At 44.8% G+C, this 14345-nt stretch overlaps 2 protein-coding genes across 2 annotated transcripts; both read right to left on the bottom strand.

The window, feature by feature from the left end:
* Positions 1-1304: 1304 nt before the first annotated feature.
* On the bottom strand, positions 1305-4034 carry LOC115544440 (glutathione-specific gamma-glutamylcyclotransferase 1). The gene is made up of 3 exons (XM_030357394.1): positions 3587-4034; positions 3382-3417; positions 1305-3076 (listed from the first exon to the last, which is right to left on the bottom strand). The coding sequence occupies exons 1-3, from the start codon at positions 3755-3757 to the stop codon at positions 2693-2695; spliced, it is 591 nt and encodes a 196-aa protein (XP_030213254.1). The 5' UTR covers positions 3758-4034; the 3' UTR covers positions 1305-2692.
* A 1679-nt stretch (positions 4035-5713) lies between these two features.
* LOC115544208 (delta-like protein 4) lies at positions 5714-12760 on the bottom strand. The gene is made up of 11 exons (XM_030357062.1): positions 12336-12760; positions 11986-12240; positions 11700-11757; positions 10853-11116; positions 10062-10122; positions 9795-9925; positions 9210-9379; positions 8597-8816; positions 7508-8258; positions 7285-7393; positions 5714-6788 (listed from the first exon to the last, which is right to left on the bottom strand). Exons 1-11 carry the CDS (start codon positions 12387-12389, stop codon positions 6783-6785), a joined length of 2079 nt encoding a protein of 692 aa, XP_030212922.1. The 5' UTR covers positions 12390-12760; the 3' UTR covers positions 5714-6782.
* Positions 12761-14345: the final 1585 nt, after the last annotated feature.

Here is a 14345-nt window from a genome sequence, read left to right as displayed (position 1 = left end):
TGTATACGGCGTCTGTATCAAACATTCCATTTCGGTGCATTAACGTCCACAATCTAATCCTTACAAATATCATAATCATCTGAATATTGTTATTACGCATTTGTTTCAAATCTACGGTTGAAACCAGACAGAACCAGAACAGCAGATACTGCAGAATCAGGCTTTAGTTGTTGAAGAAAAAGGTCTCCTTCAACATCTGGCAAGTGTTACCTCAAACGGTCAAAAAGACTAAATGCTTTGCTGACCAGGCGTATTTTCAATTACTCAGGCTCATTGCATCAGCAAAGAAGTCATTAAAAGAAGACAACCTACTGTAAATAGCAGAGCGTAACACAATGTACATGTCTACAGGCTGTGGTTTGTGGCTGAAACAATGAGTCAGAAGATAAACATCTTCTGACTCATTGAGGACAGCAAATTAGAGGGTGGTCGATTCGCAGGGCAGAAAATATGATAAGTATTTCAAAAGCAAAACCAGCCAGCCGTTTATCACAGACAAAATGTCACAACAAATGTGTCATTCCTTTCTTTCTTTTTCGTCAGCAAAAGAAAAGGCGATTGGAACCTCAGATTTTGTTTTCGTGCCAGGAACATTCAGAACCAGACACAAGTGGGAAAACAACACTTTGGTAAGGATACAACTCTTCCAATGGTTTAGAAAAAAACATTTGGCATAGGGCAAATGCCAGGAGACTTCTCGTTGACATCTTAAAACGAGAGGGCAGTGGAAACCAAACATAGCGTGGTTACATAACAACCCCATCATATTTAGATGCACTGGCTTCTCAACCAAGGGTCTAAGGGGCATGTTTGGGAAAACAACACAATGTACATGATCTGTGTCTGAGAGACATGGTCTGCACCAGAGAGACATGGTCTGTACCAGAGAGACATGCACACTGACATGTTCTGTACCAGAGAGACATGCATGTTGACATGGTCTGTACCAGCGGGACACTGAAATGGTCTGTATCAGAGACTGAGAGGCAAGGGGTAAACTTTGACCCATTTTCTGCAGGATTTCTAAGAAAATTGGAGCAATGTTCCTCAATAGAACATCGCTGAGTGCCAAGATGTGTTGGTCCTGGGCAGTAGCCAAATCTCCCCCTCTCTCTCTCTACTTCTCTCTCACTCTCTCTGTCTGCATTGAGTCTGTGTGCACGTGTTTTTGAAACGTGGTCAGACACTCTGGGAGAAAAAATATGACCCCCCACCCTCCCCCATATAGGCCAATCTAAATGTCAACACCAAACACTATACAGTATGTTCCAGTCCCCGTGTTCCAAGAAATAGGCCCCACCATCCTCATGGAAGCATCTTATTTATTTTCTCGCTGTGTGATCAAGCACACAACGCACACATATATAAAGCTAGGACAGGGTCACAGGCAGCAGAATACTTTTCCATCAAGCAGAAGGCTCCTGTGGCAGATAGGACAGATACTTAGTACTGTAGTTAATACGCTAGTCAGTAGATATATAGTCTGTACCTTTTGATAGAAACACTGGCGTTGGCTCTGCCTTCTGAAAACGCCACATTTGTGATTATCTTTTAATCTAATCTCGACTCATCTTAATTTAGAAGCTGCTTTAGTCATGAGCATAGAATGTTCTTGTTATGATAATGAGAACGAATAGAATAAACAGCAGACAAAAATATGCAGATGACAAGAAAACATGTTAAAGGTCAGGTAATGGGCAGCTTGCCAGATCATCCATTTATTCAGGAGCTGTTCTCTGAGGCATTTTCTTGAATACAAATAATATTTTAATACCCGTGTTCGGAATGTACAGTCAAGTATTACAAACTAACTATATTCATTTAAGTTTTCTGAAAATGTGTTTAAGGCTCACCTAATCCTTTTACAACAAATATAAATATAAAATGTCACAAATATGATATAAAGTAGCATTAAATGCAACAGTAAAAATAACAATGGGAAAAGCCCTTGAATCCTTTGTGCATAGCATAGCATGGGTGCTCATAAGAAGAAGAAGGAAATAGTTAACATTCAAACATTCAACATTTGTTCATTCAACATTTAAAGAGCTATTCAAAGTAGTATTGAACAGGCACCTCTTCAAAAAAGATGCGGTCAATAGGTGGCCATTGGTAAGCAGGGGAGAATAGCAAAGAAAGGCACATTTCAGTTCAGGTAAGAAGCCATTTTCAACCACTTTGGCATTAATAAAAGAGGGATTATTCCCTCAAGGCAATCCACCGAAAAACCCAATGACATTAACATTGATTGACAGTTCAAGAATGTGTGCGTTTTACAATGCCATCAACCATCAAATGTATTTTTGATACATTGAACATAAAAAATACTCTTCAAGTCTTTTCTCTCAGAAGCTTGGACCTCAACGCCTACCAACGCTTTATCCCGCTCCCCAGGTGCATAGAAGTCACAACGTAGAACAGTTCTGCAGCCACACACCGCACACGTCATTAGCATGAGATGGAGTGTTCTTGTGTGTACTTCTAGATTAAAAAAAAAGTAAAACATCAATGCCTACACGTTAAAAACACGTCTTTCTGGTTGTGGCTGAGGTGCCACACACACACCCTGGCTCCTCCTAGCTGAGTGCCGAGGTGTCCCTGAGCAAGACACCTCACCCTGACTGCTCCTTGCAGGGTCGACCCTGCCGTTGGTGTGTGAATGTGTGTATTCATTATTCTACCGTAACGTTGTTCACAGAACCAGGGCCAGGGCGGCGGTCTCTATGGAGAAGAGGTGCTCATCGTCCACGTCCGGGCAGCAGCACCTCATGAACTGTGCGAGGCGAAGCAGGTACTCCATGTTGAGCCCGACGGACCCCCTGCAGACGACGATCTGCGCTGCAATCTCACTGTCGGGGGCGGGGCCCAGGTAGATGGGGTTGTCCGAAGTGGCGATGTACACCAGGGCCAGCAGCTTGTCGTTGGTGGGCTGCTGCTGCACTTTCCCCTCCCTGGCCGTGAACTCGCACAGCTCCAGAACGTAGCCCCCACCCACGGTCTCCCTGGTGTCAAGGTACTGCAGGGACTCCTCCACCTGCGAGTCTGCCACCTCGTAGGCCACGCCCCAGGTGCAGGCCTGCGGAGGGGGAGGAAATGTTACTGTTAAGATTCCAACTGCCAAGTTTTCAATAATTCAAGAGATCTATAATTCATGAAGTCAAGTTCAGGAATGCTTCAAGGTATGTAGATTGGGTTCGTTCGGGACGTGGATATTTGCATTTTCCCACTGATGAACTCATTCATGAGTTACGGTTGGTGAATCAGGGAGACACCTGCAGATCACCTGACCGCTATGTTGCAACTGACTGAACCTCACTAGATGCCCTCCATGAACGCCAGATAATATAGTAATAATCGTTTGAATTACAAAGACACACTTACCTCGTGATCTGGCACTAGTGTGACAACTCTTCCAGGCTGTGGAAAGAATGGCAGAAACACTGTCAGTCACGCATACTAAGCGCCGTGCATTAATGCACAACGTTGCATGGGCAACACTTTTGTAAGAAAAACAGTTGCAACATAATGTAACAGAATTACACGTTCGCAGCCGCCTTTAAACAAAACAAATGTCAACAGCACATACCTTCTCTTTGTCTCCACGATAAAAGTCATCCCCATGCCAGAAGCGTCTCTTATATCCTTCGATGAAACCAATTTGGCTCCTCTTGTATTTAAAATCAGGCTTCCAGACCAAGGAACCATAGCCAAATATCCATATGCTACCTTTCTCCTTAATGATGTCCTTTGGTTTCATTGTCTCTCAATAATGGGTGAGGAGGACAGAGTGCTGCACGTTCGAATCGTAGACCAACGGTTTGACAGGTGCGAATGATTATATTTTCTAGTTATAATTCCCTATGCATTGCTACTGTGTGTCAGGCTAAAGTCAATACGTTTGGATGAATATAAGCAAACGGATGAGACACAGACGTCCTAAGGCGTGCCAAGCGGCGCTCTATTCAAAACAGAGCTGGTGTGTCAGTTTATATTCCGAGCGCCAGCAGCACGTGTGTTTGTTGTTCAAGCTTGTGGGACGGGTCGTCCGGGCTGATGACGTTGGCGTATGGGCGGGTGCTTTAACCGAACCAATCAGGTAGTCGCGATGCGTCTTTAGACGTCAAGATGTTCCAACTTCTATTTATAAGTCCATGGTGGTCACGGTCTGTGGGGGCAACTTAGAAATGTTGACGCATGGTCTAGGCATGGCTATTTAAGGGACAGAAGAATTAAAGTCAAACACGAATTGGCAAAAATAAAATGTCACTGCCTAAGTTATTATGGTAACATTTTGAAAATGTATTGAATTAGGTTTGCCAGATAATCTTTCATAGGTTGTTGCAGACCTGTGGACCTGTGGAAATGGCATCAATGGTGGGCCTACTGCCAAAGATGGCTTTCCTATTATAACTATTATAAGCCTGTACATGCAGGAGGTCCTATGCTTATACCATACACATAATAATACAACGTTTTATTTTAGAATGTTGCTTTTTATGTTGCATTACAACGCTACAGCTGACTTTGTTCCCCTGTGATTTCTTTGGTTATTGTTTCTATTTGTTGTCCTGTCTCCCGTGTAGAGAAATCTCATCTGTGACCTTAGACGTTGATTCGCCAGTGAGTCCAGGAGCTAATCAGGCTTGATATATTTGTATACATGTAGGATAGCTCAGTAGCTACCTGCCTCTGTGTGTGTGTGTGTGTGTGTGTGTGTGTGTGTGTGTGTGTGTGTGTGTGTGTGTGTGTGTGTGTGTGTGTGTGTGTGCGTGCGTGCGTGTGTGTGTGTATTCGTTTGGGTGTGTGTGTGTTAGGGGATGGGTGTGTAGGCTAAACATCTATACAAAGTGGCAGACAAGCAGACATAAGAAAATATGCAGACATAAGCGAAAAATATCTAGCCCATCCAATATTTCGGTGAACAGGTATGTATTGACATGCAAGCAGTCTATATCTATACGGACGAGCGCCCTTTAAATCAGCTTGTTGTCGAAGTTAAGAAAACTAATTTTGAGCTGGTGCTGACTCAAAGATCCTACTGCCCCCGTGTGTTAATGAAAGTCATTACCACACTTTAAACACAGCTGTCCCGTGTGAGAGTCCTCTTAATGGGACAGGTCGGGTTCGACAAAATGGAAAGGGAGTTAGGTTTCATGAATAGGATGAGATATAAGCCGTTTTGTTTGATACATAACTCAAGTTACAATATAAATTCGTCCTTGGCTTTTTGACTTTTTTTGTTATGTCAGACTGTTGTATTGAGAATAAAGTTAATATTCATTATTTACACCTTGTCCAAAAAAAGTTAGTTTCAATTAATAGTCATCAGGCTTAATTGGTTTGTCTCAGAAAACAATAGGCAATTGGCAGTTATTCATAGTGCATGGACATCATACAGAAGTCCAAAGCTGTTTACAACCTTATCCGAAACAGAAAAGTAGGCTACCTGATCTAAACACAATTATAGATTATTTTAAGATTTAAAAAATTCTCTATAAATTTTGACAATGCTGCCAATTTGAATATATTGTCAGCTGAATGATTGCTTGCATGTTGTTTTCATTGGAAAAGTAAATGTGACACATAGATTTGGCAAAAGTCACTTTCCCAGCAGGAAAAACATTTCACAGTTAACCATTCTAGATCATTCTAACATTCCCGATTCAACTAAGAATAGTTTTGTTCACTCAAATGTCCAATAAAAGCATCAAACAACAGTGTACCAGGCATGTATTCATTGTTCTTTTTTGTCTTTTTTTTTTACAGAAAAAACAAACAGCAATGAGATTTTAAAAAATAAATCACCTTTTTGGAACATTGACATACAGAGACAGAAGTACACATCATTCTTCTAATTTTAACATATAAATATACAATATATACAAAATAATCATATAAAACATTACAAACAGAGACTGTTGCTTCATAAAGTTAAATTACTAATCTAACAAAATAACATTATTGGTTCAGTAATTTCATTTAAAGGCGCTCTTGGTGTGATAGTCACTTCCTGTGTTTCTATGTCTTGATGGGCATCCTTGCATATGGTCAAACAGCAGTCTGCTTTGCTCTGACGTAATCCCTTCTGTTTAAATGTTTAAATGTGTTGTCATGTCATTTTTGTTGTGCAAAGGCATAGAGACAGGCCGGGGCAAAACCCTATTTAAGGCTTTTAGAACTGGGGCCACATACATTCTTCATCAACAGGAAAACATTTATAAAATGGGCATGCCTCAAATACAATTGGGAAGTCAAACGAGAGCCTCAGTCATTTCTGTTCATCTCAATGCTCTTGTTTCTTGCATAGTGCATAACCCCCCCACCCACCCTCCCCTTGTCCATCCTTTTTCCACAGGCCTTTTTGTCCTCAGCTGATTGTTTGATTGCTGGGAATCCAAATAGCGAGAAGATAGAGAGGGGAGAGCCTCCCGATTGTTCCTCGTCTCTTAATCAACATGCTGGCATCTGGGGCCCCCGGGTGAGCGCTCAGACGAGCAGTGGCCCCAATGAGGGCCTGGAGCGACACGACCACCACACAGGGTGCTTCTCTGCGTCGGCTGAGCTCAACGTGTCCAACAGTCTTTTTAATTTTCAGTCTTTACGTTCTAATAAAAATAAGTTTCTTTAGTTCTATTGCATCCAGAAGCTCGCGGCCCCGTCCAGTTATCAAGTTTTCAAGAGCAGCAGGTTCCTTTAAATAACTCCCAGTCCCTTCACACTTGTAAACAGACCGGAAGATATCCAATGTTCTACGTAAAATTAAATTAAATATCTTCCATGTGTTATACCTGTAGCCCAGAAAGGGAAGAGAAAAGATAACAGGATTTATTAGTTGCAATCTCTGTCGATATCCAAAAAAATCCAACAAAATACGAAATAATAGTGAAATGATTTGGGCCAAAACCCAATAAACAAATAGAATGTAAATAACTAAATTATACAAATAAATTGTGCGTATTAATTTTTTATATGTTGTACATCCTGGCACTTAATGTATGCACTCCTTGTATGTTGTATGTCCTGGCACTTAAAAATAGTACTTAGCATTGTGTAGCATCTTATCCTAGCTAGCTTTGTTGTATACGTGTAATGGGTTGCCTAACAAGTGTTAGTGCTTGGCACTTGGTTTTATGAACGTCCTTAACGGTTACGACAGCGATATATTGATTCTCCTTCATCTGACAAATGTACAAATTGTACGTCGCTTTGGATAAACAGCGTCGGCTAAATACCCTCAATGTAATTGTAAATGTAAATGTTAATATAAATAACTAGAAAGCTTACCTCAGTTGCTATGATGCACTCGTTCTTCTCCTCTGCTATTAAGAACACCGATTGGTACATGGAGTCTCTGGAGGAACATATGGTTGATATTCTACACTCTGGCCTCTCACTGTGAACAGAAGAACCTCACATGAACACCAGTAACACGTAAACACAGACAGTCCAACTCCTCATGCAAACAAATACCCATAACCCTTTCATATTCACAATCATATGAACTCACCTATACATGTTACTCAGCGGCCTTTTGCTGGCCATTGTTTTTTCACAGTTTTCATCTTTGTCCACCAGGGTGGCCTGGCCCTTGTACCCCTCCGAGGCCCGGCCCTCCAGACGGTTATGGTTCACGTGTCTATGATTGGACTTCTCCACGGGGAAGTCCACCTCGAGCTCCACCTTCTTATTGGTGTTCTTCAAGTCCATGGTGGGGATGAGGTTCTCCTTCTGGAAGTCCGCCTTGGACAGGTTGTTCATGGTCTCCGAGTCCTGCTCCCGGCTCCTCCTCTTCCTGAAGTGGCACACCCCCACCAGCACCAGGCAGAGCAGCAGCAGGAACACCGCCGTGCCCACCCCCAGGCCAACCGCCGCCCAGCTAAGGGGTCCCGGCGGCCTGGGGCTGGGGGTGACGTCCAGAGGCACGTCCCAGGCGCCGCAGCGGGGTCCGCTGTAGCCGTCCGGGCAGAGGCAGGAGGGCGTCCCCGCTGTCCCGCCAGGGACGCCGGGGACACTCGCCACGCACGTCCCGCCGTTGAGGCAGCGCTGGAAGGCGCAGCGGTCGGTGGGCTTGGCACAGTTGCGGCCCGTGTAGCCCGGGGCGCAGGTGCAGAAGTAGTCATTGATGCGGTCGATGCAGGTGGCGCCGTTGGCGCAGGGGTTCGTAGCGCACTCGTTGATGTTGGCCTCGCAGCGCTTGCCGGTGAAGCCCGCCCGGCAGCCGCACACCAGGGTGTTCCCGTGCAGGACACACTGTCCCCCTGTTCACAAGAGCACAAGGTTAGGACGCCGGGTCGCACAAAGCTACACCGCAGGTGTCATGTGATCACCCAGGGCTTGTGGATTGGCTTCAAACCATCTCAGAACCCCTGGGGTTTATCACATTTGGGAGCGTCCACTCAGATGTATGATAGATAGATAGAACAGTCTGGCAGTTGGTACAGTCCAGTAGGTAGGCCGGTCTATCATACATCTGGGTGGACACAGCCACATCGGACATCACTATACGGTTGATTTGAAATGGTTTGTAATGGCTGCTCAACAACACCTGGTGGTAAAACAGGGGTCCTTAAAGGCTAATCGATGGGGCGGTAGTTACCGTTGGTGCACTGCAGCGCGGTGCATTTATCGGCTTTCTTCTCGCAGTTGAGCCCAGTGAAGCCTGCTGGACACTCGCACTCGTAGCTACGCCCATTGTCCTTCTCACGGCACTTCCCCTTGTGGAAGCAGGGTCTGTCAGCGCAGGTCAGCATCCTGTGTTCACAATGTGTGCCTTCGAACCCCTCTGGACACGCACACTCGAAGCCACTCTCGGCGTCCTGCGGTCACACACACACACAGAGAAGCAGAGATCATTGATTCGCTCGTTTATCAGCTGACCCCCTGTCCCCCGGGCAAACAAGTCCCAGCATGGGTCACTGCGGGTTTCTGCCCCTCTCAGATGTGCTTATGTTGCCATGTCAACAACATCCCCGCCCTCGCCCTGGTCCTACTCCTCCCCCCCCCCCCCCCCCCCCCCCCCCCCGCCCCTTGTTATCCTCTCTCTGAGTTCTATTTACAGTAGGTGGTCTGTGAACTAGGTCAAGCAGCGACTTCGACAATCGGTAACATCATCCTGGACCCCAGGAAAAAAAGAGAAAGAGGCGAGGCGAAAAACAAAAACAGGAAGGCTGGTGTTGTGGGAAAGGAGCGAGGGAAGCTTCCGGCCTCACCAGGCAGCGGCCTCCGTTCTGACAGGGCTGGCTGTCACACTCCCTGACCCCCGAGTCGCAGTGGACCCCGGTGAAGCCGGGCAGGCAGGTGCAGGTGAAGCTGCCCTGGCCCGTGTTCATGCACGTGGCTCCGTTGGAGCAGGGATGGTGATGGGTGCAGTAGTTCAGGTCTGCAGGGGAAACACAGGGGGACTGTCATTTACAGATACACCGTGTTTTGTGGCGTGAAGTACAGTCTTTTAGTACATTTACCGATTTGAATTCACATTTTTTTCCCAGTAAAAAGACGTATTATTATTAGAAACAGTTAAAAGGATGTAAACGAATGTCTGCAGGCTGAGACGAATTAACCTAAACACATAGAAAGTGTCTGTAACAGCACACACACACTGGTTCAACACATGCATACACAAGTGGTTTATCATTAACACATCTATTTGGTTTAACATCTGTTTAGAGTTCACTGTTTTAGTCACGGAAGGACAATCAACACTACGATCCCTCCCGATAACCACACGCCTCTTGTTTCCAGTGTTCTTTGAGGCCCAAGTGGGACAGGGACGGAGGGACGACCAGGGGACTGACCTTGGTCACAGAGGAGCCCCCCCCAGCCCTCATCGCAGGTGCACTGCCACGCCTCCAAGCAGGTGCCGTGTTTACAGGACGGGTGGCGTTTACACACATCACACAGGGATCCCTGCCAGCCCTCTCTGCATCTGTCTCACACACAAACAACGCACCGTCAATCTGGATTCATGTGCAAACACTGTGCTTCAATGTAAAAAAAGAGATAACAGATCTGGAAAGCAGTTTGGGTGTGTGAAGGCCGTCACAGATAGTGCCGAAACTTACCTGCACTCTCCAGGTAAGGTGCAATTCCCAGTACGTTCACTGCATCCTTCAAGACAAATTGCTGCAAAAGAAAAACACACGTAATATAAAATAGATGTTGTGTTTCACCTACAGCAGTGACAGTCTTTTGTTAATTTGTTGGTTAAAATGCGTTCTATTTTTAGACACATTAAAGCTCTATGACATTAATGCTGTCTCCATTAAAGTATAGACCTGTTACCTGGCATATTTAATCAAAGACCTAATTTGCTGTGCACCTATGTGACATTGATTTTGCATGCTTACAAGAGTAGTGTCTAGTACGGTGTTAAACGGCTGGTTAGTCGTGAGCAGATGCCTGTTGTCCAAAGTGGACAGCTGCCCCATTGTTATGGGTAGGCAGTTCGAACCCTGTTTGCAGCTGCTCCCCTCCCATGCAACAATAGAGCCCGCAATTTAGTGGCGCGTGGCGGCTGATAATGCCGCGATTAACCCGGCGCGTGCTTCTCAGTGCACACGCTCTGGATTACGCCACTCGCGAGAGAGTGCCTCAAAAAAGGGGAGACTCTCGCGTTCTTTCCCAATGTCATCTAAATTGTCCGAATTCGTATTCTCATTTTTTCGCGTAGCCTATTGCATCATCCTTTGATGTATACATTCAAGGCAGTTGTATAGCCACATATCCTAAAAAATAACTTCTATTTTTTTTAACTGAAAATGTACATAAGACTCCCATTCTACAGCATATTCAAAATCCCTGAAGAGTAACTATCAGGGCGAATGCCCGCAGTGTCGTTACCCTGATTGCTTACGTTCTTGGCAGTATTCTCCCTTCCATCCTGGTTGACAGGCTATTTGCCCGTCAGGCGTGCAGGTGTAGTGGCCAAAATGGTCGTCTCTCGGAGTGCATATTTTGGAACATGTGTCCCCGTAGTAATTTTCATTGCAGATGAACCGGTATGAATACCTTAGCTCCGTCTGCCTCCAGCTCTGCACATCCCGGGACCACTCATGCCCTATTCCCAATTTTCTTTGGATGGCAAAATAACTAATCAAGAATTCAGGGTTGGTGGTACCTGTAATCATAGAAAGATAGAGAAACAGTTATAACATGATGACTATAGTGAGTCACTTAAAAGCAGATTAATGAAGGTAATCCTAATCCAGCGTTTTCCTATCTGATGCAGTCTTTTATCCCCCATTTGCTGTACAATGCTCGAATATTTGTCGTGTAATTTATGTTAACAATAGGCCAACAGTGGGGAAGGCTATGCTGAAATGGCTCTTCCATTGTGTCACCAAACATTTCGTTCGTTATTATTACGCACCGAACAAAAGGTGTAAAATACAGGAAACGGCCGTCAAAGTATCTTGGCAAGGCTTTCATATTCTTTCTTAAGTCTGTACACTTTCCCACGCCAGAAATAAACTAAAGGAAGTGCAATTGTGTAGAGGTTTGATTTATACAGAAATATGCTGTGGGTCACCACACGTATGCCTACTAGGAAACAGAGATAATTCCTAATAAAAAAAAATGTGCGACGTGCTTGTGAACATGTATGTATAAAGTTGCCTATAATAAATTAAATACATTATAGCCTACGAGAGCCTGGTCACAGCCTCGACCACAGCGCCCCCTAGCGGTAGAGAAAAGCTCACCTCCGGGGAGATCCGAGGCAGGAGCATGCCATGCTTCAATCAATAACGAGAAAGCACCCTGCAGGGAAAACAACAACACACACACAACATCAAACAATTGTCCAAACGTAATGCCAAAATGAGTAGGCTTATGTCTTTTTAAAAAAGAACATTTTCTAGTGGAAAAAATCATTTCCACTAGATTACAGAGCTCACTCATCTCTGTTACACGGCAGTTCCATATTGCTAAAACATAATATTTTGAACATTCGTCATATTTGAGAGTTATGTTTAGGGATTTCCTCACAGGCCACGTGAAGTTCAGCAGCGGGAGCCGCAGCCGGCCGCGGGGCTCGGTGAGGCTGAAGGAGTCGTGGCCCAGGACAGGTGTGATGACGCGGCCGAAGATACAGTCACCTGGCGACACCACGGTCTGAAAGTTCTTCAGGCACACCGAGAAGTAGGTTCTGCAGTCGGAACCGCAGCTTAGTCCGTTAGACAGCAAACCTCCGCTGTTCTCAAACTGATGGAGATCCAGCTCGAACACACCTGTTCCCAGAACCTAAGAACGGAATTACGCAAAGAAATACGTTTAATGGACCATGTGTCCAGACTATCAGAATGAGTGCTGGTGTTTTAAATATAAAATTAAATTACCTGAGTAAGTAGAGTTAAAATTATTGCGATGATAGCAGTGAAACAAACGGCCATTCTTTAGAGTAGTTGTGAGTATCCTTTGAAAATCAAGCGTGCCGTTCCGCCCGTAATTCCAAGTGTTGGGAATGGAAATCAGTAGGCTATATAGAAATAAATATAATCCGTATCAAAGCGCCGTGTAGACAAGATCCAGCTTCGCAATCCGTGTCCAGAAACAGTTGAAACCGTGTTATCCCGCCGTGAGATACAGTTTACACCGATATCAGTAACGTCAATATCCACAGATGACTCATTCTTCGGTCTTTATGTTGACCCTCCATCCTGCGTCTCAAAGTCTTGCGCTTCGCTCGTGGCGGAGAAAAAGAGATGCGCTGCAAGTGCGATAGCGCCCCGGCCAGAGATGCCACTGATGCCTGTGAGGGACGTCCGACAGAGGGAAGCCGTTATATAGTTGACTTGTCATTAAAGCCGCTGTCACTCAGGAAACACCGCCCCCTTCACTCACACCCCCGCGACGCTACCCGCTTCATGGTGGCTTCGGTCTTCTTTAGCTTTAACACAACGTATTTATATTTTATATATAAATCCTATATGTATAGGCTAACGTATTCAAAATAGTTTTGACCAATTCTGAACTCATTTCTTCATTTCTTTGATTTCGCCGAAAGAAAAAGACATTTACTTTACATTTGATGTACGTTTATGATTTGACGGATCCTCACACTATCTTTACGCACGTAATTTGTTCTTGCTGACCTCACGTTTATTTTTCATTCCTTGCGAGAGATTATTCATCCGTCTATCCTATAATATTAGTTTTTATAATCAGACACTGAATCTTTGAAAATTGCTCAGCAAAATATAGAGGATGCAAACCCAACGACTGCTTGGTGGGTGTCAACTAGTCTGTTGCACCGGTCCTTTGGGTGCGTTCGTAGGTATTGATTGTTGGGTGCGTTTAACTGATAACTAATATTTGTTTTTGCTTGCAAACGGACGTCTCATCCTCTCTGCCTACAACTCGTGTAATTATACGATGTTCTATTCGGACATGCACATGAATATGCACACAGAAGCACGCATGAGCACACGCGCGCGCACACACAAACGATTGTGCACACGCATTGAGAAACACGCGTACACGCACACACCCACACAAACACGCACAAACACACACGAAAACGCAGGCGTCAAAACACGGCTCAAAGCTTGCAGGTTTAATGACATGTTTGTGTGAATAAATACATAGTCGTAAAGGCCCACTTTATATTTACTATAACTTACAAAAATACAGTGATAAGAACACGCATGAGGCAGCATGCCAGCTCATGTTTGGTCACCTCACGTTTCATAGAATGATTCAAAGCACCAATTGTTTAAGATTGATTCAATATCGTTTCCTTCGGGAGGGCTCATAATGTTTGTTGAACTTACTTTATCAAAAGGCAATTCAATGTCCTGATTGTTAGTAGAGGGAAACAAAAAATGAACCTAAAACCAGTATATTGAGCCTCATGGAAAAATAAACACCCACATATATTTATGTATACAGTAGATGTAGCCTATACTTTTTTTATTTTATTTTGAAAATCTCAGATGAGCTCATGCTGGGTGTTGCATTGTTGCCTTCATCACATGACACGAGTCGCAGGCCGAGCCCGTCCGTCTGGGACCAACTCACAGCGAGAAAGTGAGGGAACGGTGTTGAGGAACAGCTCCCTGGCCCACATGAAAGTGTGTGACTAGAAAGGCTCTCCTGGTGCCTGATGACATCATTTCTACCTACACACACACGCACGCACGCACACACGCGCATACGCACATGCAGGCATTCCACACACCCACACATACATATATACACACACTCACACACACGGACACGCAAACACACATGCGGACACACACACGCGGTCACACACACATTCAGGCACACACACACACGTGACCACACACACGCGCACACACACACACACACACCAAGCATACAAACACAAACGCACACACACACAC

The sequence above is a fragment of the Gadus morhua genome, chromosome 5 (genome assembly GCF_902167405.1).
Source record: "Gadus morhua chromosome 5, gadMor3.0, whole genome shotgun sequence".
Classification (NCBI taxonomy): Eukaryota; Metazoa; Chordata; class Actinopteri; order Gadiformes; family Gadidae; genus Gadus; species Gadus morhua.
Note: the sequence above shows the minus strand (reverse complement) of the source record. Positions and strands in the feature narration are given on the sequence as shown.